This window comes from Gekko japonicus, unplaced genomic scaffold, assembly GCF_001447785.1.
Source record: "Gekko japonicus isolate JY-2015 unplaced genomic scaffold, Gekko_japonicus_V1.1 scaffold2339, whole genome shotgun sequence".
NCBI classification, from domain to species: Eukaryota; Metazoa; Chordata; class Lepidosauria; order Squamata; family Gekkonidae; genus Gekko; species Gekko japonicus.
Window position 1 is genome coordinate 131,189 of NW_015169855.1, and position 26,504 is coordinate 157,692.

A 26,504-nucleotide genomic window follows, 5' to 3' on the forward strand; every position below is an offset into this window, starting at 1 on the left:
TGTTTATTTTTAAGTTTTTTGGGGGGGAGTTCCTGAGGTGGAGGGGGTGAGCAGAGAAGTTGAAGACAGGGGTCACATCAGGCAAGCATGTTTCTGAGCTTGGCTTTTTTGGCAGCCGTATGCATATTCGGGCTGCCGTCTGTGACCAGATAGCCAGGGGGGATCTGTTTCCCCACAAACCAGGTCCTCAGGCGGTTTAGAATGGTTGTGGAGACATTCACTGCCGTGTGCTCCACATCCACATCCACGGCTGTGTGCTCCCTGAGTGTGGAGGCGCACCACCTTGTAGCGGGATGGAAGTATGCTCATCCCCGCTTGGGGCGGTGTGGCTCTCTGCCCACCCCGGAACTCTTTCGGTTGCCACCAATGTGCGGTGAAGGAGAGGTAGCCTTGGTGGTGGCTGCTTCAAAGGTCAGCCATTGGGTGGACAGTTCACCCTCGTGCTTTCACCGGACACATCATGGATTGATCCATGGCGGGCAGCACTCGCTGGCTCATGGTCCTCCTGGAAGGAATGGTGTGCCAGGGGGCCATGCATTGCAGAAGCCCCCAGAAGCCCACAACCTCCACCAGAGATGTGCTGAGTGGTCGCCTCATCGTGAGCCCTGGCCCTCATCCTCCTTCCAGGCATTGGGGAGGACCCCGGGAGCATGATCTCTTGAAGGGTGGCTTGCCGGGGAGAACCCATGGGAGGGGGGGCAGAGACCCCGCTGTGGTGGACTGCCCCTCCTGGCCTCCCTCCCCCCGTTGACTTGGGGAGCCCCATGCCCAACGGTAGACTACGGGGGCCCACCCTCCGGTGGTGTCAAACCAGGGTGCAACCTACGCAAGTGCCTCGGTAGAATGCGGGTGGTTAAATGATGCGGGTCCCTCCCCCTACGAACACGTGCCCCACACACTTGGCACACTCCACCACACAAGGATCGCTGGGCGGGCTGCAGCAGACTGCAGCCATGCCCACATGCCCATCAGTGGGGCGCTTTCCAGGCACAACTGTTTCCTGGAGTTAGACCCTGGCCTGATGGGGTGTCAGCAAGCTGCCAATTGTTTCATGCTTTTGAATTGTACATTGTATTCCCCCCCCCCCTATTCCTCGTATGGTACTTTGCTTCATCTGCGCATGTCCCACCTCCTCTCCTGTGTTAATGGTAACTACATTCCTTTCCATGTACGCCAGCAGTGCTTTGCAGCTCCCTTATCTGAAAGCGAGCAGGTGCTTGATGTTTGGAGTCTTTTTGCTTCGGCTAGCCTGATATGTTTTGTGAGAAATGCCTTTTTGTTTTAATTGTCTCAACAGTTACGTTCTCAAGGTTTGAGCGCGAGAAGACTGGTTCTGGCGCGAGCGGGAATGTTGTCTATTGGCTCTTAATTAGTTTGAACTGCTTTATGATATCAGCCTCCAGCCCCTTTCAGTCATTACTGACAGAAATTGTGTTCTATCCGTTTCATGGCTCTAATAAAATAATACCTTCAAGCAAGCGTGTATCTTATTAACGGCTGTGATTGTGACATGGGGGGGGGCATTCCAATGGAAAAGGGGACTCCCCAGGCGCGGAACAGGATGATGTGCTACAGCCATCGTCACCCCCCTCACCACTAGGGACGGTGGTTTGCTCCCTCCCCCTTGGACTGCTCATCCACACAGCCCACCCGGAGCCAAGTGGGAGCTCTTGACCGGTGCCCAAGGCCCAGAGCCCCGTGGCCTCTGCAGGGGACGCTGGCATGGAGGCAACTGACAACGCACTTGGGGAGGAGGGCACCTGTGGGTCGTATCCCACCACCTGTGTTCAGTGTGGCTAGTCTTCCCATCTGCCCCCCCCCATGTCCCCACACATCAGACCCAGGTAGTAGGGGTGGAAGAGGGGTTGTTTGAGGCGTGGGGAAATGCTGCAACGGTGGGTAGTTTGAGAGCTTCATTGGCAGAGGAGAGGGGGGACCCCAAGTCAGAGACTCGACCCACCCAGCAAGAAGGGTTTCTTTCGCTTGGCAGGGGCAGTAAAGGCAAGACCCCCACAGCCAGTGGGCAGAGGAGAGAGGCCATCGCAAGACAGGAACTGAGTCACGGGGACCCCACTTCAGAGACTCTGGCGACCCTGGAAGAAGTGGGGTTGCTTTCGGGAGCAGCAGAAAGGGAAGTCCCGCAGCCAGTGCCAAGGGAACTTAGCAAACCACACCCCTGAAAGTGGTTTGAAAATGGGTCGCCAACTGTCCAGGGCAGGGAGAGAACTCTCAAGTCAGAGACTGAAGCAACCCAAGGAGAAACGGGTTGGGGGGGGCAGAAAGGGAAATCCCACAGCCAGTGCCCAGGGGACTTAGCCGCCGCCACCCCCACCCCCCGGAAAGTGGATTGAAAACTGGGTGCCAACTGGCCATGGCAAGGAGAGAACTCCCATGTCAGAGACTGAAGCAACCCAAGTATAAAGGGTAGGTGGGGGTCCTTTTGTGATGAGCAGTACAGTGAAACCCCACAGCCAAAAGGCAGAGAAAAGAGCTGCTTGCAGAACCCACAAAAGAGGTGGGGTAACTCTGACTTGCCAAGGAAACAGGCCCCAAGTGAAAACAAAGATGCATTGTGAAAGCAAAACAATTCAACCCCAGTTTCCCACCCCTTGGGAAAGAGAGATAAGGGAGGCGACAAAGAGAGATAAGGGAGGCGACAAAGAGAGATAAGGGAGGCGACAAAGAGAGATAAGGGAGGCGACAAAGCATTGTAGCAGCGGAACTCAAAAGGGGGGGGGGAAACGGCGAGCTGGCAGTTTGTATCGTCGCCAGGATATCCAGTAGGTTTCTCCACTGACCCACCCAGTGACCCCAGTAAATTTTTCCACCCACCCCAGGCCCACCAAGAGGTTTTTTTCATGTGCGCATGGAGAACTAGACTTGCAGGAAACCTGATGCAAAACGAAGGACAGTCACGCGCCTCCAAGGAATATATACACACACACTCCCATTCCGAAGGAGAAGGATGGACATCTCTGATTGGAAACTGAAGTTGATTGTCAGCCCCAGATGCTCGATACTGGTCCCTCGACAGCTGGGAAATCCCACCCACACCCGCTTTTCCAAGCAAAACTGCAGGGGTGGGGGTTTCTCTGCGGAAACTACCTGAATGCTAGCTCAGGCGCCCCAGGGGCCAGGCACGTGACCTGCAAGCGGCTCCATCCAAGCCTCGACCCAGGCGAAGTTCGGCCCAGATTTTAGTTCGGCATTCAGGTCTGTGCCCGTCCCTAATAATCTATACCGTTTCCTCTTTGCAATCAAGAAACCCGTCTTGGATTGACAAACCAGAATTTAATTCAGTAACTAGAATTAAATTAAAAAAGCCTTTCCAAGCAGTAATCTTATTGCAAAATAAATGCGCAGCCATTGTCTCTCACGTGGTTATGGCAGATCAAACTATGCCCCCCAGCTAGTGGATCAACTGAAGGGGAACTGTTTCTTTAGTACTGGAACAGCAGTTTTGTTGCTGGGAAAATGCAAGCCCCTCTCTTCCCATCAGCAGCCCAAATAGCCCAGCAACAGCTCAGATTCACCAGAGCTCGGGAGCTAAGCAGGGTCAGCCATGGTTATAGTACTTGGATGGGAGACCACCCAGGAAGCCTGGATTTGCTATGTGAAAGAAGGCAACAGCAAACCATCTCTGCCCCTCTCTTGCCTTGAACACCCCATAGCCTGGGGGTGGTTGAGTTGGGTGAGACTCGACAACACATTCTCCTCCTCCTCCTCCTCCTCCTCCTGCCAGCCCCAGTTGGTTCTCTGTGTGCTGGAGCTGTGAGAGTGTTCCATGAGCACTGTCCAGATAATGCCCACAGCATAACTGGCAGGATTCACAACATTTAGCCGGGGCCAACACAGGAGAGGGTGCTCATGCAGCCTTTAAAAATGGGTAGTAAACCCCCTAGAAAGCATCAGCAAGACTCCTCCCATTCCCACAGAACTACCCAAATACTTTATATTATTTTGGTAGGGTTTTTTTAATTAACCCTCTCCACCCCTAGAATGCACCCTCCCCCCCCCATAGCCCCCCCATTCCACAGAGCAGGGACCCGTGCAGTGGATATTGTGCTACGGGTACAGAATGGCGGATTTTGGAGAGGCCCAAAACATCCTGCATCAAGAGAGTAATTGCACACGTTGCAAACAAGCAGGGGAACACGCAGCTCGCTCCTGCTTTCCAGTTCCAGCCTAGTTCAGATTGGGAACGCTGCAAATATTCTTAGTCTACCTTGTCGATTGGGTCCCGCTGCCCCCCTGCGGTGGGTGGCACGTGGGCGGCGGTGGCAGCGGCGGCTGTGCTGGCTGCTGCATGCGATCCTGGAGGCTCCGTGCTTTTCGGATACAGCTTTGCAGCTTCTGATCGACTAGGGCTCTGTTGTGAGTGCTAGAGCTGACACCATGCATGGCAAGTCTGAGTTTAGCTAAAAAGCAAAAGAAAACATAGCAGAAACAAAAAACAAAACTGGAGGGAGGGGGAGACAGAAAACAAAAAATGCTGCAGGAACGTAAAAAAAATTGAGCATGCAAATGCTGCCACAGAAGAGCTCACAAGGATGCATCCGTCCCCACTAATGTGCATTCAGGTTAGCTGTGTGTCCAAACAGGTTAATTGGAACTGAAACAAAGTGAAGCTGAGCACAAATTTTAATTCTTTTTTTTTAGGCGCAACCCCCCCGTCCCCAACCCTCACGCAACTAGTCATTTCCAATGGTGAGCGCTTATCCCCAAATCAATCTGATCGGGACGTGTCGTCTAAAGACGAAGCCAGTTGGGACACTCGCTAGCAGGAGCCCTCGTGGAGTCTGTGCTTTGCTTCCTGGTTTGCCCTCACCCGGAAGAGCAGACTTCCACAGGCAAGCACCGACACGGCCCCTCCAAGCGGTGAAGCCGTAAGCCCAGAGCTGGTCTGCAGCCTTGCTAACTGGCCGGGAGGGAATGGAGGGTGGGGAGGGGGAGCCAGCCAATCCCGAAGAGCCAGCCAATCAAAATAAAGAAACGCAGCAGCATGTATTCCCCCCCCCGCCACCCCCCAAAGCCAGAGCACACATGTTAAGCGTCTCAGAAAGCTGGTGTCTCCTCTTCTTCTTCCCCCGACACTTCAGTGAGCACGGCATTCACGCCTGTCCTTTTCCTTTGTAGGCCAGCTTCTCTTCCCCTTCCTACATGCTGAACTGTGGGAGCTTTAAACCCTCTGACAGACCCATCTCTGAACTGGGGAAATGGCTCGCAGGGGGCTGGAAGGCAGGAGGAGAAAGGAGCATTTTGTAACAGGCAAAAGAGTTGACAAGAGGCACACGGCCGTCCTTCCTCGTCTGTGGCCATGGGAGGCAGAAGGAGAGCCGGTGAGAGTGGTGCTCGGGAAGAAGAGGCCTCCCCGTGGCGAGACGTGCCGGCCCGTCCAGCGCCACAGCCCCCGGTGGGGGAACGTTAGTAGACTGCACAGGGAGCGCCGGGAGCGGCAGAGCTGCGAAGGGTTACTTACACAGAGCTTCGTTACAGAGAGCCAGGGCCGCAGCACAGTCCCCCTTCTGCTCCTGGCGCCGTGACTCCTCCAGGGCCGCCTCCGCCTCCTGCACAGACCGCTCAGGGCTGCCGGTCCTCCCTGCAAGGGGGCAGCACTCTTCACCTCACTTGGCTTCAGCACACGGCTGTCGCTAGTTCTGCAGCATTTAAAACAGCAGCCCCCCAATCCCAAACCCTGGGGGGGGGGGGAAGAGCGCCTTCAAGTTTCAGTCAACTTCTGGCAACCCTAGAAGCAGCAGAGGTCAGGTAGAGATCTCTGAGCACCAGAGCAGGTGGCTTCTCACGGTTGCAACAGCAAAACCTGGCATGGCCACTGGCATTTGTCCTGGTATTTGACCAGCGACCTCACAAGAGCCCGTGTTTAGCTGAGGTTAAATTAACAGTGAAGGATCACAACTCATTGGTCATTGTGTTGCTAGGATATGGAGTAGTTTTATCCTTCTGGTAACACTATTTCTTGGAGAGGAAAATCCTCAAAATAACTTCTGTGGGAGGCAGGGAAAGAGGATACCCCTCCACCAATAACAAGCCTCACAAACCGCAGCACGGCCGAAGCCCTCCCATGCGTGCACTGTGTGAGCCTCATCACCTCTGGAAGCATTTCCTATTCTCCTCCCTCACACGGCCGAAACGTTATTTCTTCCTTACAGCATTTAGATTCCGGAGCATTGCAAGTCCAGGAGGTCCTTTTTCCTTTTCCTTTTTGAATAACTAACAGAGTCTGGAGTGATACAATCTGCTACAGAAGGTATCTCTTCGGCTGCAAAACTAACAGGGGGCGAAGTGCTTCTAGTCAAACAAGGTGGCCCTTCCTTCCTAGGCCACCCCTGCCTTGGATCAGTCCACTCCAGTCCTACCAGCTGGGCACAAGGAAGGCACCCGGAGTTACCCTGCGTGAGAGTTACCCTGGTTCTGGAGCTCATCCAGGTCCATGAACCTGCTGGGACGGGGATTGAAGCCCATCGCGGCCTCCAGCGCTTTCTCCCGCTTCCGTCGGAGTTCCTGCTCCAAGGCCCTCCGCGACACTTCTTCTTGCAGCTCATCTAGCTCGCTCTTAGAAGAGACAAGCATCTCCCCACCTTTGGGGGGGGGAACATTTCAAAACCACCATATGATTTTTAGTTAGAACTGTTTTTATTTCTAGATCCCACCCCTCACCCCCCAGTCTCAGATCAAGTATCCGACATGGATGTTCAAGAAGCTGCTTGCTGCCATCTGCTCGGTGCCCATCTTTACCATAATCCCATATTCATTCCCCACCACCTTTTACCCTTTAGAAACCGATTTCCACAGCCATAACAGCTACAATCCTGCTCTTAAGAAAAGCCAGGACACCAAAAAACCAGGAGCCTTGTGATACTGACATGAGGAAACCAGGACCAATAACATTTCATTTCCACACAAGCTCTCAAGGACGGCAGCCCACTTCTTCAGACATACTCATGTCACCTGACTGCGGTCACCCCCCAGAGTTGTGCTTCCACGGCACAACGGTGAGCCGCCTTGGAGGCATTTGTGCTAAAAAGCGGCAGGGGTGTGTGTGCGTGTGCAAAGGGCTGTCAAGTAGCAGCCGACTCAGGGCGACCGCAGAGCGTTTCCTAAGGCCGGGAGCTGAAGAGAGGCGGCCTGCCACGGCCTCCCTCAGCGTCTGTGTGTGCTGACTGCCGTAAAGCCGCTTCCAGCTCATGGCGACTGTATGAATTCATGACCCACACACATGTCCCCCTGTTCACGGCCTTGCTCAGATCCTACACAGTGAGGGGGCCTTTGTGGCCTCCTTGTTCGAGCCCACCCACCTCACACGGAGTTTTCCTCCTTTCCTGCCACCTTCCCCTTTCCCTAACATTATTGTCCTTTCATCATGTGACCAAAGTAGGATAGAGCTTCCGTTTGGTCACTTGAGCTTCTCCTGGGCGGGGAGGTCTCCCATCCAAATACTAACCAAGGCCAACCCTGCTTAGCTTCTGAGATCTGACAAGATGGGGCTGGCCCAGGACCACCCATTGGGAGAGAAATATTTTAATAAATACGTAAGTAAATAAAACTGACGAATACACGATGCTCTGAGTCGATTACCAAAAGAATGTCTGGCAGTCCCTTTTCCTACTTTTATGAAAACAGAATAGCCAGAAGATAGAGGAGTTCATACATATAAGTTTGTGGTCCAGGACTGCAAGTCTGAGACAGAAAAGACCTCCTTACCATTGGAGTGCTTGCTCTTTGCCCAGCAACTAGGAGATGAAGCCGACTCTACTTCCAAGATGCTGCTGCTGTGTGATTTAGGGATATTACGCCATGCAGGAACAAAAGCTCCAGGTCGCTTCATATGAGAATCCCTTTTAAAAGGAAGAAAAGGGTTATTCTAACATGAAATCTACACCACCACCACCCCAGTTTGTGTTTGAAGAAGAGGTAGAAATAAGAAAGATCCCTGTCATTTTTCTAGGACTTACTGATGCATGCTGACATATGTAGCTGTCTTTATGTTCTTAATTCTTTATTCATGTTTACAGAATTGGTTTGTGTCCTCACTCTCCCCTTGTGCCTGGTCCTGAGTGCCTTTTGATCTGTCTCTCAGTCCCAGGCTAACCAAGGCGCTTGTTAAAGAATAGCTGTGAACCCTCGTTTTTAACCCTGCCGGTAAAGCAAACTCTGGGTAACATTAACTGTGGTTACAAGCCTATGGTCAAGGCCGGTAGGGGAATCTGTGCCTGCAGTCCCATAGGTCTTAAGAGGCTGGCAGGGGAATGGACAACCTTAGGAGTTGGACCCTGTGAATCTGGTTCACTAGCAGCAGAATCTTCCTCCAGGGCAAAAGGGGCACTTCCATGATGCTCCAGGGCAAAAGGCTCCTTGTGCTGGAGGGAGGAAGGAAGGCTCTGCTCCTGCTGGGTTTTGTTCACTGGATCCACAACCATTTGCCTGCTCTGACCCTGAGTCTAGTGCCTCAAAGGACTTCTCTAGTCTATGGCAAAAATGCAGTGCGCTCATAGTTCACGGGGTAACAATCCCATGCATTTATCAACACTAATGCTAGCCCATGTATGCAGACATGAAGTGCACAGTTACAAGCGCCTTCTATCAGCTGCATCTAGTTCAACAACTCTCTTCTTTCTTAGACTCAGCCAATCTGGCCACAATGATCAGTTGGATTACTCTAACAAGCTCTGCGTTGGTCTTCCCTTGAAGAAACTCAGAACTTGCAGCTGGCCCAGAAAGCTGCAGCCCAACTGCTGCCAGGGGCCAGCCAGAGAAGCACGCGCTGCCCGTTCTGATACGATCGTACTGGCTGCCAGTTGGCATCCGAGTTCAGTTCAAGGTGTGCCGCCTATGACCTTTGCAGCCCTTCGCAGCCTCTGGAGGACTGTTCCTCCTCCCCACGTGTTCCTGTCCACCTCCCGGGAGGCCCCTCTTCACGCCGAGCAGGCTGCCTGGCATCAGCCAGCACCCCGGCCTTTTCTGCTGCCGCTGCAGCTCCCACTCTGCGGGAGGGGCTTCCCGAGGGAGTTCCTGGGGGAGGCCGCCTTGTAGGAGAGCTCTCGGAGGTGAGGCCAGGCCTGTTTCTTTTCCGGGGCTTTTGATGAGCTGAGCAGCATCTTTTGGGGGTTTGTTATTTTATTTTGGTTTTCACTAGTATTATTTTAATTATTACTATAAGCCACTTTGAGCCAAGTAGAAAGGTGGCATAAAATATTTTAATTAATAAATAAAAGAAGAAGAGATTGGATTTATACCCCCCCCTTCACTACCCAAGGGAAGTCTCAGAGCGGCTGACAAACCTCCTTTCCCTCCCCCTCTCCACAACAGACACCCTGTGAGGCAGGTGGGGCTGAGAGAGCTCTGACACAAACTGCTCTTTTCCAAGAACAGCTCTTGCCAGAACTACAGCTTGCACAGGGTCATCCAGCGGGTGCAAGTGGAGGAGGAGTGGGGAATCGAACCCGGTTCTCCCAGATTAGAGTCTGCGCACTTAACCAGGACACCAAACTGGCTCTGGAAAACTAACTCTTGAAAACTAAAAACTGCTGGATCCAGGTGGGGGCAGCCGTGTTTGTCTGAAGCAACAGAACAAAGTTAGAGTCCAGTGGGGCACCTTTAAGACCAACAAAGTTTTATTCAAAGTGTGAGCTTCCGTGTGCGTCTGAGGACGTCCGTGTGCGTCTGAGGACGTCCGCATGCACACGAAAGCTCGCACCTTGAATAAAACTGTGTTGGTCTTAAAGGTTCCCCGCTGGACTCTAACTTTTTTCTAAAAACTGCTGGGTCACTTTTGCAAGCAAGTGGTGTCTGCTTTATAGAGAGGTGCAGAGGCTGAGTATCAAGAGCCAGCCGCCTGAGCATGCAGCCTGGGGACCAGGACTTCAGCCGCAAGAATGAAACCTGATTGTGCCACACCTCTTGCTCAAGAGGTGCTGCTCATTTGCAAGGTAGGCAGGCATTAGGAACTAGAACGTGAAGAAACATCATGATGAGGGGTCATTTCGTAGAAAAAGAGCTGCAAGAGCTCATTAGCATGCCTAATAAGCTATTAGCATAATAGCTCATTAGCATATGCCACGCCCCCTGACAACACCGGAAGTGATGTCAGAAGGAGAAGCAAAAGGGGGAGAGGCATCTTCAAAAGCCCCCCTTCCCTTCCCCAGCTGAGAAGTGGTTTAAACTTTAAACCCCTTCTCTCTGGAGTTCTGCCGCAGCAGCAGCAGCGCGATCTCGCCATTCTGTTGTGGCCCCATAGAATAGAATGGCGAGATCGCACCACTTTTGCAGCGCGACTCCAGAGAGAAGGGGGTCATCGAATACAATGAAGAGATCGCGCTGCTGCTGTGGCACAATTCTAGACTGAAGGAGCTTGGGGGCAGGGGCGGGGAGCTGGGGGAGGGGCTTGCCGCCAACGGGGCTGCCGGAGCAGTGCTCCAGCGCGCTCCGGCCCCAAACGACCCCTGATGATGACTAAAACCTTCACCAGATCCTTCAGTATTGGCTTTAGTTACAAGTTAGAAAATGATGAGATTTCTATACTTTCTTCAATGCCAGTTAACAACTGTAACCCTCTTGGCAGGCATAGGTCCTCCTGGCACATGGAGACTATGGATCTGGACTGGTACCTGCATCCCCTTGCTGCTCAGGAGAATCCAAATATTCACCCCATTAGAACAGTGTAGAGTGCAAAACCAGGGGCTTAAAACTTTGAGGTTTGGCTTATTTATCTATGGTACTGCTTTTCTGTTTTATCTGCAGTATTGAGGTTCTGTACACTGTTCATATGTTGGCTTCTTAATAGTACTACACACACAGAAGTCAAGTTTCACACACTGGGCAAAAAGAGAACCACACTGTTCAACAGAGAAGAAAAACAGGTTGCTTACCTGTGACTGATGATCTTCGAGTGGCCATCTGTGCATTCACACCCTTGGGGCTCCAGGTGCCTGAGCCAACCCCAAGTGGTGACTTCTAAGCTCCAAAAAGTTTCTTTCGCGCCCCCTTCCCTGCGCATGCCCAGGAACTCCACCATGCATGCTCAGGATGGGGCGCAGAGATCCTGCCAGTTCCTTCTGACTGCTGTCCAACCCACACAAGTCTGTAGGCTGCCAGAGGACGGGAAGGTCAGGTGGGTGGTGTGAATGCACAGATGACCACTCGAAGATCATCAGTTACAGGTAAGCAACTTGTTTATCTTCTTCGTGGTCTCTGTGCATCACACCCTTGGGAGAGTAGCAAGCTCTGACCTACCTGATGGCGGGTGACGGCAGCTATTCAGTCGCACATCGATTGAAGAACAGCTTGTCCCACCGCGACAAAGCTCCTGGCTCGAACAGCTAAGACATAGTGCTTGACAAACATGGTAGGCATCATCCAAGTCGCAGCTCTGCAGATCTCCTGCAAGGGGGTACCCCTGAGGAAGGCCGTGGATATGGCCAATGCCCTTGTGGAATGTGTCCTGACCGGGCCTGGAAACGGATGTTTAGCCAGGAGTTAATCATCTCCACTATCCACTTTGACAACCGTTGAGCCGAGATCCCGAGCCCCATTTTATGTTTTGCATAGGAAATGAAAACACAATGATGCTGTGAAGCCAAAGATAAGCTGCCAGTACTACCATCATTTTTGTAAACACCCTCGGGGCTGTGGAAATCCCAAAAGGGAGGGCAGTATACTGGTAGTGGGCTTGTTCTATTGCGAAGCATAGGTATTGTCTGTGCTCTACTCTGATGCTGATGTGAAAGTACGCATCTTGGAGATCGATTGTGGCCACCCAAACCCCCTCCTGCAATAATGGATGTATCTGGGAAAGAGTTGTCATTTGAAACTTGTGGTAGATGATGAACCGGTTGAGGGAGCGCAGGTCCATAATTGTGTGAAGTCCACCATCTTTCTTGGGTACTGTAAAGTAGAGGGAGTATAATCAACATCCCCGTGAATCTGGAGCACTGGTTCTATGGCCCTCTTGAGAAGGAGGGATTGTACTTCGTTGAGTAGGGTCATTGATGGAGGAGGGGCAACAGCTTCCAAGAGGGGAAGAAGATGAATGAATTCTATGGCCTACCCTCAGGAGATGACAGACAGCACCCAGTTGTCTGTCATTATACGTCTCCAGGCTGTGAGATGTTGATGGAGACAAATGTCGGTGGGGTGGGTGGAAGGAGGTGAGGTGAGGACATTGAAAATGGCTGAGTCAAAAGGTCTGCTTGGGGGTCTGCGGAGTCTTGGGCATGGTGGACTGCTGTAGTGCTTGGGATTTGGAGTTGTAGGGCGCCCTGCTTCCTGGCTGTTGGTGCCGCAGCCTCCAGGACTGACCGGGGGACAGTCTGTTGGATGGGCAACAGGTCCACGATTTGTTTGTTTGTTTGTTCGTTTAATTTATATCCTGCCCTCCCTGCCAAGGCAGGCTCAGGATGGCTTACACAAGATATGTTAAAACAGCTAAAACACAGCATTTAAATAAAACTACCACAGTATAGACTAAAACATACCATAAAGTGCTACTACATTCCATAATCTCAGCATCCAAGTAATCAACTACTGCCATAGTCTGGGTTTTTTTCAGGCTGTTGATGATTAAGTTGGTGTTGATATTGGGGCCAGGGCCTCATTATTGGAAGGGGGACACCCTAATCGAAGGCCTAGTGGAAGAGCTCCGTTTTAGAAGAAGAAGAGAAGAGATTGGATTTATACCCCGCCCTTCACTTGGAGTCTCAGAGCGGCTTACAAACTCCTTTCCCCTCCCCTCCCCACAAAAGACACCCTGTGAGGTGGGTGGGGCTGAGAGAGCTCTTGACAGAAACTGCTCTTTTTCAAGGACAGCTGTGCCAGAGCTTGTGACTGACCCAAGGTCACATCAGCAGGTGCAAGTGGAGGAGTGGGGAATCAAACCCGGTTCTCCCAGATTAGAGTCCGCACACTTAACCACTACACCAAACTGTAAAAGGTCCCACAGGGCCCTGATGTCGTCTGGGAGCTCATTCCACCAGTGCGGGGGCAGTGCAGCTTCTGGATTTGGGACAAGGGCAGCCCCATGTAGAGAGCATTACAGTAGTCCAATCTCGAGGTGACCATTGCATGGATCACTGTTGCCAGGTCATTGCATTCGAGGAAGGGAACCAGCTGCCTAATCAGCCGCAGACAATAGAAGGCTGACTTCGTTAAGGAGCTGTCCAGGAGTATTCCCAAGCTCCTAACCTCTGGCGCTGGCACCAACAGTGCTGCATTCAAGGTCGGGAGTGGAATCCCTAACCTTGGACCACTCCAAGTCAGGCACAGGACCTCCGTCTTCATTGAATTCAATTTCAGTCGACTCAGTCTAAGCCAACCAGCCACACATTTCAATGCCAGGTCCAGATCTTCTGGAGTCTGCCTGGCTGTCCAGCAACACAGAGCTGGGTGTCATCCGCATATTGGTGACAACCCAGTCCATGACTCCGGGCAATCTGGGCAAGGGGGCGTATATAGATGTTAAATAACATTGGGGAGAGCACCACTCCTTGGGGCACTCTGCAGATCAATGAGTGCCTTCCAGACAGCTGTTCCCCAATGGCCACCCTTTGTCCCCGACCCTGAAGGAACGAGGAAAGCCACTGCAAGGCAAACCCCTGAATCCCGGTGTCAGTGAGGCGGTGGATCAGTAGCTGATGGTCGACCGTGTCAAATGCTGCAGACAGGACTAACAACAACAATACTAGCATACCGCCTTGATCCAGGTGCCTCCAGAGATCGTCTGTGAGAGAGACCAGGACCGTCTCTGTCCCATGGCCTGGTTGGAAACCAGACTGGAAAGGGTCTAATATGGAGGTGTCATCCCAAAAACCCTGCAGCTGGACCAGGATCTTGACTTATATGACCGAGTGGGGGTGGTAACACTTGAGTTCTGTGAGGCTTCCACACTCTTGTCCATGTCATGTAGTACCGTGTAAGTCGTGGCATGGAAGAGGCCAGCACCATCAGAGGGCAGTTCTTCGACGCAAGCTCTCGCATCAGGGCGCAAGGCTGTGGACCTGAGTGCCATGAGTGCTGTCGGAGTGCCTTCTTTCTGTACTTTCCTAGCTGGCATCTTCTTGTCTGTGGGAAGACTAGCACTGGTCTCGGAAATTTGCTCCCATAAGGAGTATCGGTAGCAACTCATGCATGCACGTTCTTGATCCCTAATGTTGCCATGGAATAGAAATGCCTGCCAAAAACATCCAGTTTCTTCCCTTCCTTCTTAGAAGGTGCAGAATGGGTGTGTTTACTTTTAGAAGAGGAATTTACCACCAAGGAGTTGGGTTCGGGATGAGAGAACAAAAACTCCACTCCCAACTCCAGAACTTTATACGTGTGTTCCAGCCATCTTGAGGATATAGGGGTAGACACGGGTTTGTCCCATGGGATGCTTTGCATCTTGAAGCATGACCGTGGTCATGAGAAGGTCTACAGCCACAGATGTGTCAAGCTGCACAATGTCAGACCGTATCAGTCACATCTGGACTTGGTGTCAGGCTCCCCTGTAAAACCACTCTTCGACCAATATCAGTTAAAAGGTTTATTGGAAAGATTTGGTTAACCATAGAGATGAACGCCCTTGTTAGGACTGGCTAGTCCAGGGCAGGAGATGGAAAGTAAAGGTGAGCGCCCACATTCCATGCATACTTCATACACACCAGCCCACTAACGGTTCTAATAGTTACACAACCAGCTAGCTATTCCCAAAGTCTTATCTTCGCCGAAGGTCACTCCCGTGAGAAAACCCAGTTGCTCCTTGGGGGCTGTTGCTTCAAGAAGAGTTACAATTATGGCACAGCCCTAAACCACAACAATTGTTGGTTCACACTCCCCCCCCCCACGGAATCTCATGTCAGAGAGGGCATGAGACAGGAAAGGAAAGACAGAAGGCAGATGTCCCCTGCAAGCAAGGTTACAAAAGCGCCTTTCATGCCTGGGTCTGACATACCCCACCCCCAGGCTTGCCAGGGTAGAGGTGATGAAATTTCCAAAGCAAATGGGGGCTTGGACATGCTTAGCAGTCACCCATTCATTCTACTCAGGCCCAAAGTCCTTCCATTTAACTAAGTATTGCAATCGCCCCGGGACAAGCGAGAGTCCAGAATTTCATCAACTACATGGTGGAGTTCCCCATCTATCAGAAGAGGAGGCGGAGCTGGAGGTCTGTGCGCCCAGGGCAAAGGTCCTGGGTCCTGCTTCAGAAGTCTATAATGAAACACAGGATGCAAAGAACGTAGAGATTTAGGGAAGTCAAGTTCAACAGCCACTTTGTTAATGACATGCACTTCCTTGAAAGGCCCTACATATTTCCACCCCAGCTTCCGATGTGGTTGCAACCGTTTAATGTACTTAGTTGAAATGTACACACATTCTGGGCATCTTTTGCCATCAGCAAATTTTTATAGTCCTCTTTTGCTTTCGCCAAAGTCTTTTGCAGGACCTCCCAGTTCTTGGTTACATTAGACCACCACATCTGCACATCCCCGGTGATGGGTTTGGCCAAGTCTACCATGGGGAGGGGCCCTTCCTCATACCCATAGACCGCCATGAAGGGACTCATTCCTATTGAACTGTGTAAGGAATTGTTTTAGCTGTATTCTGCGAACAGTAGTAGGGGCACCCAGTCATCCTGTTGATAATTTACATAGCACTGTAGCACCTGTTCCAGGATTTGATTAGTGCGCTCAGTGTCGGGATGGTGGCTACTGCTTAACCCTCGTTCAACCCCTAGGAGTTTCAACAATTCCTTCCAAAATTTAGCAACAAATTGCGTCCCACGGTCGCTCACAACCTTTTTTGGCAAACCATGCAATCTGATAACATGTTGCAGGAAAAGGGTGGCTAACTGCTTAGCATTAGGTATGCTTTTACAAGGTACGAAGTGGGCTTGCTTGGAAAATAGGTCCACTACCACCCAGATAACAGTTTTGCCTTGACTCTCTGGCAAATCATGGACCAGGGACGCTCGGGGGTCTCCAAAGGCTGTAGCTTCCCCGGGACTTCCCCCCTCCATTTACTCATGATACAAATCTGGCAGGTGGCCACGTAAGTTGAAATGTCTTTGTGCATGCCAGGCCATCAAAACTGCCTTTGTACGAGGTGCAAGGTTTTCAGGTACCCAAAATGTCCAGAGAGTTTATTATCATGGCTTTGAGACAAAATGTCCCCTCGCAAAAATATGGGCACATAAACTTTCTCCTCTTTGCACCAAGTGCCATTTTCTTCATGCTGCAAGCCTTCTCGCACCACCAGTTCCAGATCCTGGGCCGAGAAAGCAGCTTTAAACTTTTCAAGCCATCCCGGGCTTTTCACAGTCTCTCCTTTCTTAGTCTGGCTACGTGTCATCACAGCTTTTCCCAGCTGTGCTGGGGAGAAAACAGTGCTGGTAACCTCCTCTCTCTGACTCACATGTTGCGGGAGGTGGGACAGCACATTGGCTAAGAAATTAGACTGTCCTGGGAGATATTTAATAGTGAGCCGGAACCGAGAAAAGAACTCAGCCCATCGTACCTGCTTGTCGTTAAGGCGGCGAGGGGTTCAGAGTGCCTGTAGGTTTTTATGGTCGGTCCACACCTCAAACAGAACGCAGGCCCCCTTGAGCCAATGGAGCCACGTTGTGAACGCCAATTTAACAGTCGCAGCCTTCTTGTCCCAAACAGTCCAATTCCTCTCCGCCCCCGAGAACATCTTGGACACATATGCTATGGGGTGCAACTTGCCACCACCCCCCTTTTGTAAAATGGCCCCTCCCATGGCGACATCGGAGATGTCCACCAGGACTATGACTTTTTCATTTTCATTGGGGTGGCGGAGGATGGGCTCGGAGGTGAATAGAGTTTTTAAGTTCTCAAAAGCCCACTGACAGTCAGGGGACCAGTCCACTTTACTCCCCCCTTTTGTGGCGTCGGGCCCCTTCCCCTTAGTCTTTAGCAGGTCGGTTATGGGTAGGGACACCTGGGCAAGATTGGGGATGAAGGTGCAATAAAAGTTGGAAAATCCTAAGAAACCTTGAAGCTGGCGCCTAGTCCAGGGTGGTTCCTACCCCAGTACGTCCTGGACTTTCTTGGGGTCCATCCCCAACCCCTGCTGGGTGATCCGGTAGCCCAAAAAGTCTATTTCCGTTTTGTGGAACTCGCATTTAGACAGCTTGGCATACAACTGATTGTCACAGAGGGCAGTTAGTACTTCCCGCACTAGTTTTATATGGGAGTCCAGGTCTTGGGAATAAACTAACACATCATCCAGATAACAAACCACTCCCTTGAACAAATGCTTGTGCAGGACTTCATTAATCAAGTTCATGAACACGCCAGGGGCTCCCGCCAAATGGAGCCACAGAAAGGGGGGAGGACAGGCACCGTGTAAGAGCCGGAGTTGCCTCTGATCCCAGGGCGACGTTGGCGGTGCTTGCCTCTGAGGTAGTTGGGCATCGTGGATGGCACCTGGCTCTCGGTCTGGAGTGTCGTGCTACAGGATGTCACAAGCGCCTCACAATGGATGGCGATGGGTGCAGGTGGCTGTTTCGGTTTGTCAGTTCTGATGAGGAGGGGTGGTGATCGCTTCGCTGAGTGAGATCCATCTCATCTACCTCAGACTCAGAGAGACGGAGGTGTTGCGATGCAAGGTGGTGGGGTTTCGATATCAGGGATTTCACCCAATCCGTCTGTTGTTGAGTCGATGCTGATTGGATGGAGATCGGGTCCGGTGATCATGACACAGCCTCCGCATCTGTACGGTGACGCACTGAGTCCTGTGTGGGACTCATGGGTTGGTGCTGCTGGCTGGTCATGCCTCTTTGCCCTTATTCAGGGCACGGACCTTTCCCTTTTTGCATTTCTTTGCAGGAGAGTCCGAGGAGGACTTTACACTCGAGCCTGACCTTTTCGATGTCGATGCCCTGGCACTGGGCGGGGTCGATGTCGATGGCTTCGATGGAGTAGAGTGTCAAGCCGGGCCTGGTAACTGGTCAGTCGGTCCCTCGGCCAGTGCAGACTTAGTGGCCATTTTGGGTGGGGCCAGGGCTGATTCCAGCAGCGCAGCTTGCAAACGAGCAGCTGTTTTTCCTGGTCTGCTTGGAGAATTTAGCGCAGTGGGGGCAAGTGTCCGTCCTGTGGGCCTCACCCAGGGGCACAGCAGGCACAGGGAATGGCCGTCAGTTGGAGCTAGTTTGCTCCTACAGCAGGAATACCATTTGAAGAACCCCCACATGGACTAAATAGAGGAGAAATAGTAAGTCTGATTGGGTTGGGGTTTTTTGTAGAGAGAAGAACGGAGCTGAAGAAAGGGAGAAGCTCACCGACTGGAGCAAGGAAGAAACATGCCCTGTTCGCGCGGCAGTCAGAAGAGCACTGGCGGGATCTCTGTGCCCCATCCTGAGCATGTGCAGTGGAGTTCCTGGGCATGCGCAGGGAAGGGGGCGCGAAAGATCCCTTTTGGAGCCTAGAAGTCACCGCCCAGGGTCAGCGCAGGCACCCGGGGCCCCAAGGGTGTGACACACAGAGACCACAAAGAAGATCAAGGAAGTTATTCCCCACCTTCTTTCCTTCCTTGTTCTCTCTCTTGTCAGCTGTTCTTGCCTACAGTTGGGAAGGCAGAACGGGGGAAAGCAACAAAGAGGAAAACAAAAAGGACAATGAAGAAAGAAAAATCTGGCTAATGACTTCTTGGTTTCCCTCTGCAACATGAGAGTCACCCACAACAGAGAGGGAGTGATTAGTGACAGTGACTTCTTGCTTGGATAATGAAAAGCAGCTCTAAAATAGCAGCTGTATAGCAGCCACCGCAAAATCCAGGAAGCTTCTGTACATCATTTAGTGATTACTGTAATGTATGGGCTGCCGCTTAACATAAGCTGTTACAGCAGTTAACAATTAAATCATGCGCCGCTTCATCAGGAGGACAGCCTGCGAACCGGCCTTTAGGGTGTTGAACAGGAGCTCAAAGGAAGTCTGGCGCCTACCTGGAAGTGCTTGAGCTCTCTGAAAGAGGCATATCCAGGCTAACGGGGCTGCTGCTGTTGCGCTCACTGCTTTCGTAGCCAGACTCCATCCTCTGAATCAGACGAGGATGCTGGTCCGTCACGTGGTGCACCCCACGACCCAGAGCCCAGTGCTTGTACCTGCCGGACTGGCTTGGCTTCGTTTCTTGAGTCACTGACTCCTTTAACTCATCCTCTGTAAATTCTTTAGCTGGCAAAATTAAGATTAAAGAAGAGTCACATTTCACTCTATCAGCCTCTATACACATTTTTTTTTGAGTTTCTAGCAGGCCTTCTTGAGGTTAAGCAACGTAGAAAAGATCTTCGTGGATAAGTGGAAGTAGCGATCAGTGAACATTTGGGAAAGGAAAGCTTTAAAGATCCCTTAAGGCCCACCCCCTCTGCCTGGCAAGGACAGCCAGCCCCCCCCCCCCCCCGCAAAGAGGACCCCGGGTGAGTCTGGGCCCCGGGTGAGAAGAAACTGCCCCAGGCAATGATGACTCAGACGCTCCAATCTGCAACACCCTCCCCAGCCTTGACACTCCCCATCTATTGCATGTCCTCTCTTCAGTACTGAAAGAACTTCCATCTGTTATCATACCAGAATACCTCCCCCCCCCCCACACACACACAAGCACACACTGTGAGAGTGTGGTCTTCGTCTTTGCTGAGAGCTCCTGCATGTATCTTTGCTTTGTCCTGAAGATGCTGTAGGGACATAGCTGGTATTTTCTACAGAAGGTGCAGCTTGAAACTGCTTTTGTATGGAGTTTGTTAGATGGCTAGGCAATACTGCTTATGATTGCCTTCTGAGTATTAAAGGAGCTTTATAAATGCTCATACACCATCCATCATCTATCATTTTTGGGGCGAAGCCCTGGTGGTAAAAGCAAGTCCTGGCATAGCAGACCCCCTGGCTCCAACCGAAGGGGAGGGAAGAAAGAAGATACAGATGCTCAGCTAAAGAGCCCAGAGCCCTGGGCAGCCTTCATGTGCATTGGTGCCAGTCCAAGCACCAAGATTTGTGGTTTGCCCTTCATAACTTAGCATTAGAAAGGGAATAAGTTTCCAAAGTTTCCAATGATTTTTCTGTAAGTTCCTTTAAAGATACTTCTGTTTGAACTCTAAAAGATCCCCCAGTTTTTAGGGAAGTTCAAACCACAATCTGCCAGTTTGGAGGTAATGGCAAAACACTGCCTGCCATGGAAGAATCTAATTAAATCACTGTCATTGAGGGAAGGAGGAAACAAATGTCCTTAGGCTTATTCACATGGCAAACAATGGTTAGTTGTTGCTGTCTCTGAAACAAGCTGTTGAAGTAAGTTATGCAGGATTTGGGGAAATAACTGACTTCCAAGGCCATTCATAAATATGGCAATTAATTGTATTTATCACCATCAAACTAATAACATGGAGGGCAGAAGTTAAGTTAAAACAATTTCCAGTTGAGCCTGTTAATCTCATGCTTTATTCTCCCACAGAAGACAGTGAGAAGTCAGCACTCATCTGGACAGATTGTGCCTCTACTTTCCTTCTCAGGGATAAACCAGCTTCTACCAGGAGCTACCACCTTCTGGAGAATGTTTTATTTATTTTTATTTATTTATTATTAAATTTATACCCCACCCTCCCCAGAGCGGGCTCAGGGTGGCTAACAGAAGAGGCACATATGCCAAGGTTAAAACAGTTAAAAACAGAATAAAACAATCTTAATGTTAAGCATCTTGATGTTAAGCATCAAGCTGTCAAAGAAGTAACCTTGCTTTGGGTCTGCAAGTATAACTAGAGAGTCAAACAAAATCCATCAGTTTCAGAACTGCCCAACTTGTCTCTAGTGAATAATTCTATAGCTCAAAAGATATGCAATTTATTCTCAGAGGATGTATAAAGAGTTCATTTAGTTGTAAACCAGGACATTTCATTGCTATAAAAGGTAAAGGTAAAGGTTCCCTTGCTCGAAAGCCAGTCGAGTCCGACTCTAGGGTTGCGGTGCTCATCTCCGTTTCCAAGCCGAAGAGCCAGCGCTGTCCGAAGACATTTCCATGGTCATGTGGCCGGCATGACTAAACGCCAAGGCGCACGGAATGCTGTTACCTTCCCACTGAAGTGGTACCTATTTCTCTACTTGCAATTTCTTGCTTTCGAACAATTAATGCGTAAGCTTGTCCAGAAAATATATGAAAAGCAGAACTAGTGATTTACATGGTTTGAATCACAGCTTTAAAACTGCCTTTTTAAAATTAGCCCATTCTGAAATAACAACTATGATATTTAACCTCCTCTTCTAAGTTAAAAACCTATTTTGCTCCTGGCACTACCAATAAAGAAATAGCAAAGAAAATTTGCTATTTTGTCACAGAGGCAGAAACCTTCTTTCTTACTCCTTTGCTTTTCAGTATCAACATATTCTTCTCAATGATACACTGAAATGTGTATAACTTCTTCCAAGTGGTAGAACGGAGTCAGAGTCCAGTCGAGCACCTTTAAGAACAACAGAGGTCTATTCAGGGGATGAGCTCTCGTGTGCAAAAGGCACACCTCCTCCTCCTCAGAAGGGGGAGGTCGGCGAGAACAGCTGAAGGAGACGGTCCTCCGTTTGTGCCTTAATGGGATGAGGGCTGCCCGCCTCGGGCTCCACGCTTCTGCCAGCTAAAGGCTCCTGCTGGCACCCAACGACTGAATGGGGCAGGCAGGTGGGGGGTTCAAATATCCCCTCCCTTTCCCCCTCCTGTGCGGCTTCTGGTACGATGGGGGTGGGGGGTGGGGGACTTGGCTGGCCACACCCGCGTACCCAGGTCTCTGGGGAGAGCTAAGGCGTGGAGCTGGGGTGGCGGGTGGCCTGCGGCAGGCAGGCAGGCACCCGGGAGGGAGGCGTGGGGCGACAGGAGTCCCCGCTCAGCAGCCCTCCCCTCTGACCTCCCGGCAGCAGCAAGAACGGCCGTGGCAGCAGCAGGCGGCACATGTCAGCCTTCCAAAAAAGGCTTAAACTCCACACACACCCCCAAAAAACACCCCCATGTACACACGCAGCTCCGAGTGTGTGTTGGGCATGCAAAACTTTGCAAGCCTCGATCCATGGAGAATCTTCCCCTTTGGAAGCATTATTTGGCTTTGAGTGGGAGTGGGTCGGGGGGGGGGGCTGCCTAGCCCGGGCACTGCGATCTGGCGCGGCAAGTGAGGTGCGTCTACTCGGGAGCAAGTCCTAACTGCGTTTGCTGGGCGAGTCAATCCAGGGGGTGCTCACAGCCGCCTCGGTAGCCAGATGGCTCCATGGGAGCAACCATTGTCCGCCAAGGGCAGGCAGGCGGGCATCTCTGGGGCGGGCGTCTCCCATCTTGTAACGTGGGGATGCCCGAGACAGAGACACCCGTCTCCATTTCCCCTTAAGCTGGTGTTCAACCCCCCCCAGCTTTTGTACACTTCAGCAAGTGTGCGGGGGGGGGAGGGGGGCGGCATTTTTCTCCCTGCCTGACATGCGCCCAGGACAGCGAGGGCAGAGGGAGGGAGGGAGGGAGGGGGGGCCGAGGGTTGGGGAGGGGCCTGTAAAAACCGTGGGGGGGGGGCCAGCCCCCACGGGCCCCGCGATGGCTACGCGCCCACTTCAGACCAACACGGCCGACCGCCTGGAGCTATTCTCCCAAGTTGAACACAGATGGGATGTGGGGTGCTGGCATTCTGCTCTCAGCGACAGAACCACAAATCTAACCCTAACCACTTGCGTTGCCTTGTTTCCCCCACTCCTTTCTTACGCCCGTTTGCCTCGTGGTCCAACCTCGGATTCTGTTCTTCTTGTCAGATATCCCTCCATGGGTGTCCATCCTTCTCTCTCTCTCTGCAGACTTCCCACGTTTTCCAGCCCCCTCTTAGTGCTTCCTCCCTGTCAGCTAGGCTGCCATGAAGGTTGGGGAGGTTGGTCTGTGTCTGGTTAATTGCTATTGCTTTCCTTTCAGGTTAATGGCTACTACATTCCTTTCTGTGCTGTCTCTGCTGTGCACCGAAACGCTTATCTATACAGATGTGCAGGAGGGTGTTGTGGTGTCTGGGACTGCCCTAGGTGCCATGGGAGAGTGTTCGTTCTCAGCTTCAGCTACCTAACAGTCTCCAAGCTTTATCCCGCGCGCGGGAGGGTGCCTAATTGGCCAGTGCTATGGGGGGGGGGGTTTGCATACGAATACCCTATATCCTATTATGCCCATGGGGCCGCCGCCATTCTTAACCGTGCCTATGTTACTGCACCTATAGCTCTGCAATAAAAGTATTACCGTTCCTGAATGCTTGTACTTCGCTGTTGGCTGTGGGTTCTGCCACTCCCGCCCATCTGACCACCACTCCAGTCAGCAAGGGCTTCCCTTACCCACCCCAGTCCCAGGCACTGATTGCGCAGGTCTCCTCTTTCCAAGGAGGAACAGGGTCGAGCTGGATGGACATTTGTCTTCACCATTCCTTCTGCAGAAATCTGGCTGAACTTTTTATACCCCTTCCATATATAACAGAGTATAATGGACTACACTTCTCTTTGCTTTTCAGAAAGAAGAACAGGGAACGCTGGGATTTGTTGACTGAAGACTCGACCTTGCCCTACCGCTCCGGAGCTCTGCTGTCAGAGGCAAACCCTAATTTAAGGTACTTGTGGTTCCTCTGCCTGCCAATCCCATCATTAGCCGTTCTCACGAGTGGTTGTGACAAGCAGGTGCGTTCTGCTCTTCCTCAACCCTAAGGAGACAGATCTACAGTACAGTACAGTACACAAGCCCTGCCTTTTGCATACTCCAGTGAAGAGGCATGCCAGGAGCACTGAAGACCTATTGCAGCAAAAGCTTCCCTTGCCATGTCTACAGGGCCAGAGTTGCCGTTAGGAGGGCAGCAGAGTACAGAACACACAAACAGCGCACACAAAAAGTCACAGTTCTTTCTCAGACTCTCCAGCGGGGGCGGAATAAATAGACTAGATGCCCCTTCGTAATCCTCCTGCAGACATTTCTAGGCGGCCATTAATGATGCAATTTCTAGGCGGCCATTAATGATGCACAAGAAGTGCATTTCCGGTTCCACCCCAAACACGCCTCTCTGTCACGCCCTTACCTGCATCTTCTGAGAAAGGGCTCAGCGGCGTGTAGCCGCACGGTTTCCTCTTCTCTTTACTGAAGATGCTGTCTATATTCAGTGACTCCCTTTTGGGTCTCCAGGTGGGGCGGTACTTGCTCGATGAGCTCGACTTGGCCTCGCTGCCGGTGCTCTCCATCTCCCAGTCCCGAGGCTGAGAGGGCACCGCTCTGGGCAGTGGCTGCCCCTCGGAGGCCTGGCCTTTCCCTCCGCGTGGAGAGCCCTGGCTTGGCTGCGAGGGCCTGCTGCTGTGGTGGATCATGTTGCTGACGGTCTCCTTGAAGTCCCGCAGTCTGCTGGTGCTGGTGCTGCTGGTGCCGCTGGACGTTTTGGGGGCAGTCCGAGGGGCCTGCTTCTCCTTCAGTGTTTCCCCTGCAGTTTAAGAGAAGGAGAAGGCAGCTTGAAGGACACAGATCCCTTCCCTTTAAAGCCAACGGGGACTATGCACATCACCTTCCTGAAGACACAGAGCCAGAAAGGGGACTGGAGAGACCGAGACACAGAGGAGAAAGGGGCCAGCGCCATTCCCTCCCCCCTTGCCTTCACTATGATATCCCGACGGCTGCGACTCGTCCCCCTTCCTCCGAGACCTGCTGGAACTCCTCTTGCGGTCTGCCAGTGAGCCCTTTTTGGAGACAGGCCTCTGGTTGCATTCGCTGTCAGTCAGGTGTCCTGAAAGAACAGAACAGGCTTCAGAGGGACAGAGAATCCCAACGGGCTGTGCAGCATTCTAAGGACAGCAGACTTTGCTCATTCCCCGCAAATGCCACATACCCCATTAAAAACTGCCAGCTCATACTCAAGCAGGAACAAAAAGCCACTGGCCACAGTGAACCTGGACCTCCAACAATTCACTCTCTAGAGATGAAATTCCTCAGAGGGTTAAGCCGCTCAGCCTGGGATCATACACCTCCGGGGCCACCACCATCTCACCGTACAAATGCTATGAAAGACCAAATGCACACATGTAGTCCTCTCAGAAATTAGGTGGCTCTTCCTATTTCACTCTCTCCCCCGTCTCGGTTGTCTTTTCTTGGTATTATGCCACAGCCTAATGAGCACCCTTTCTCTATGGGCAGACTTTATCCATGTCATATTTTAAGAAATTCAGCATATAATGAAATGAGAGCCAGCTTGGTGTCGTGGTTAAGAAGAAGAGGAGATTGGATTCATACCCCATGGCCCTTCACTACCCGAAGGTGTCTCAGAGCGGCTTACAAACTCCTTTCCCTTCCCCTCCCCACAACAGACAGACACCCTGTGAGGTAGGTGGGGCTGAGGGAACTCTGACAGAGACTGCTCTTTTTCAAGGACAGCTCTTGTCAGAACTACGGCTTGCCCAAGGTCATCCAGCCAGGTGCAAGTGGAGGAGGTGTGGGGACTCAAACCCGGTTCTCCCAGATTAGAGTCCGCGCACTTAACCACGACACCAAACTGGTGAGAGGCAGACTCTAATCTGGAGAACAGGGAGGTATGATTCCCCATTCATCCTCCTCCACATGAAGTCTGTCACAGTTCCCTCAGATCTCTCTCAGCCCCACCTACCTCACATGGTGCCTGTTGTGGGAAGGGAAGGCAACTGTAAGACGCTCTGAGACTCCTTTGGGCAGTGAAGAGCGGGCTATAAAAACCAACTCTTCTCTTCTTCTTCTTATTTTTAAGAAGAAAAAAACCAGCCTCCCAAAATGCTGGAAAGTATAACAACACCAGTGATAAGGGGGTAGGGGTGTCCTCGGTAGCTAGAACCTTTCCTTAACCATGCCAGAAATCTTCTATGACAACCATGATCATGTTGCATGAGCCATTAGTAGCTGACATTTCCTCACAGCTGAGGAGGCAGCCTCTGCTCCCCCCTGACAGGGCCACTATTGGCGCTTGCCGCACAATTTTACACCGCCAGGGCAGGATTCCTGCTCCACACAGAGGCACCCTCAGACACACCCACTCACTGGATCGTATAGGAAGCACCCCTGTTTTCTAGCCACCCCCCCCCCCCCGCCCTACGACACAGCATAATGCTCCAGGCAGCAATTAAAACCAAGGAAATGCACACAGACAAACGCTTGCATAGCGTTGGAAAACCTTTTCTGAATGATCTTTCTACAAACTCAGTAACAGGTACGGGGGAAACCGGCAAGCCTAGCCAGTCAAGGTGAAAGTTAGTGATGATGGAATGCCAAGTTTTGCAGGGAGCAGGCTTTGGGAAGCAGTCCTTAACCATTAATCATTTGGAAGAAAAATGCTTCCTGCTTGCTGTCAATGAGCCCGCAGAGCGGCCTGGTGTCCCGTACGGCTCCCACTGTGACCAGAAGTGTTCACAGTTACAGTGACCATATATTGCATCCAGCCCCCATTCTTTGGAGCACCCTGAGAACCACCCGGTATCTTCACCGGGGAGAAGGTCAATTAGCCACGAAAAATACATTATGCT

The 26,504-nt window shown here is 51.6% G+C and overlaps 1 protein-coding gene across 1 annotated transcript in view; it reads right to left on the reverse strand.

Annotated features, from left to right (window-relative positions):
- Positions 1-26,504, reverse strand: part of USP54 (ubiquitin specific peptidase 54) — a 107,324-nt gene that overhangs the window by 36,030 nt on the left and 44,790 nt on the right. The window contains exons 11-17 of the mRNA XM_015417383.1: positions 24,614-24,745; positions 24,053-24,445; positions 18,953-19,181; positions 7,723-7,856; positions 6,426-6,599; positions 5,480-5,599; positions 4,226-4,418 (exon numbers count right to left, since the gene is read on the reverse strand). Of these exons, the coding sequence (XP_015272869.1) occupies positions 4,226-4,418; positions 5,480-5,599; positions 6,426-6,599; positions 7,723-7,856; positions 18,953-19,181; positions 24,053-24,445; positions 24,614-24,745 (1,375 nt within the window). The remainder of the gene's footprint in view (positions 1-4,225; positions 4,419-5,479; positions 5,600-6,425; positions 6,600-7,722; positions 7,857-18,952; positions 19,182-24,052; positions 24,446-24,613; positions 24,746-26,504) is intronic.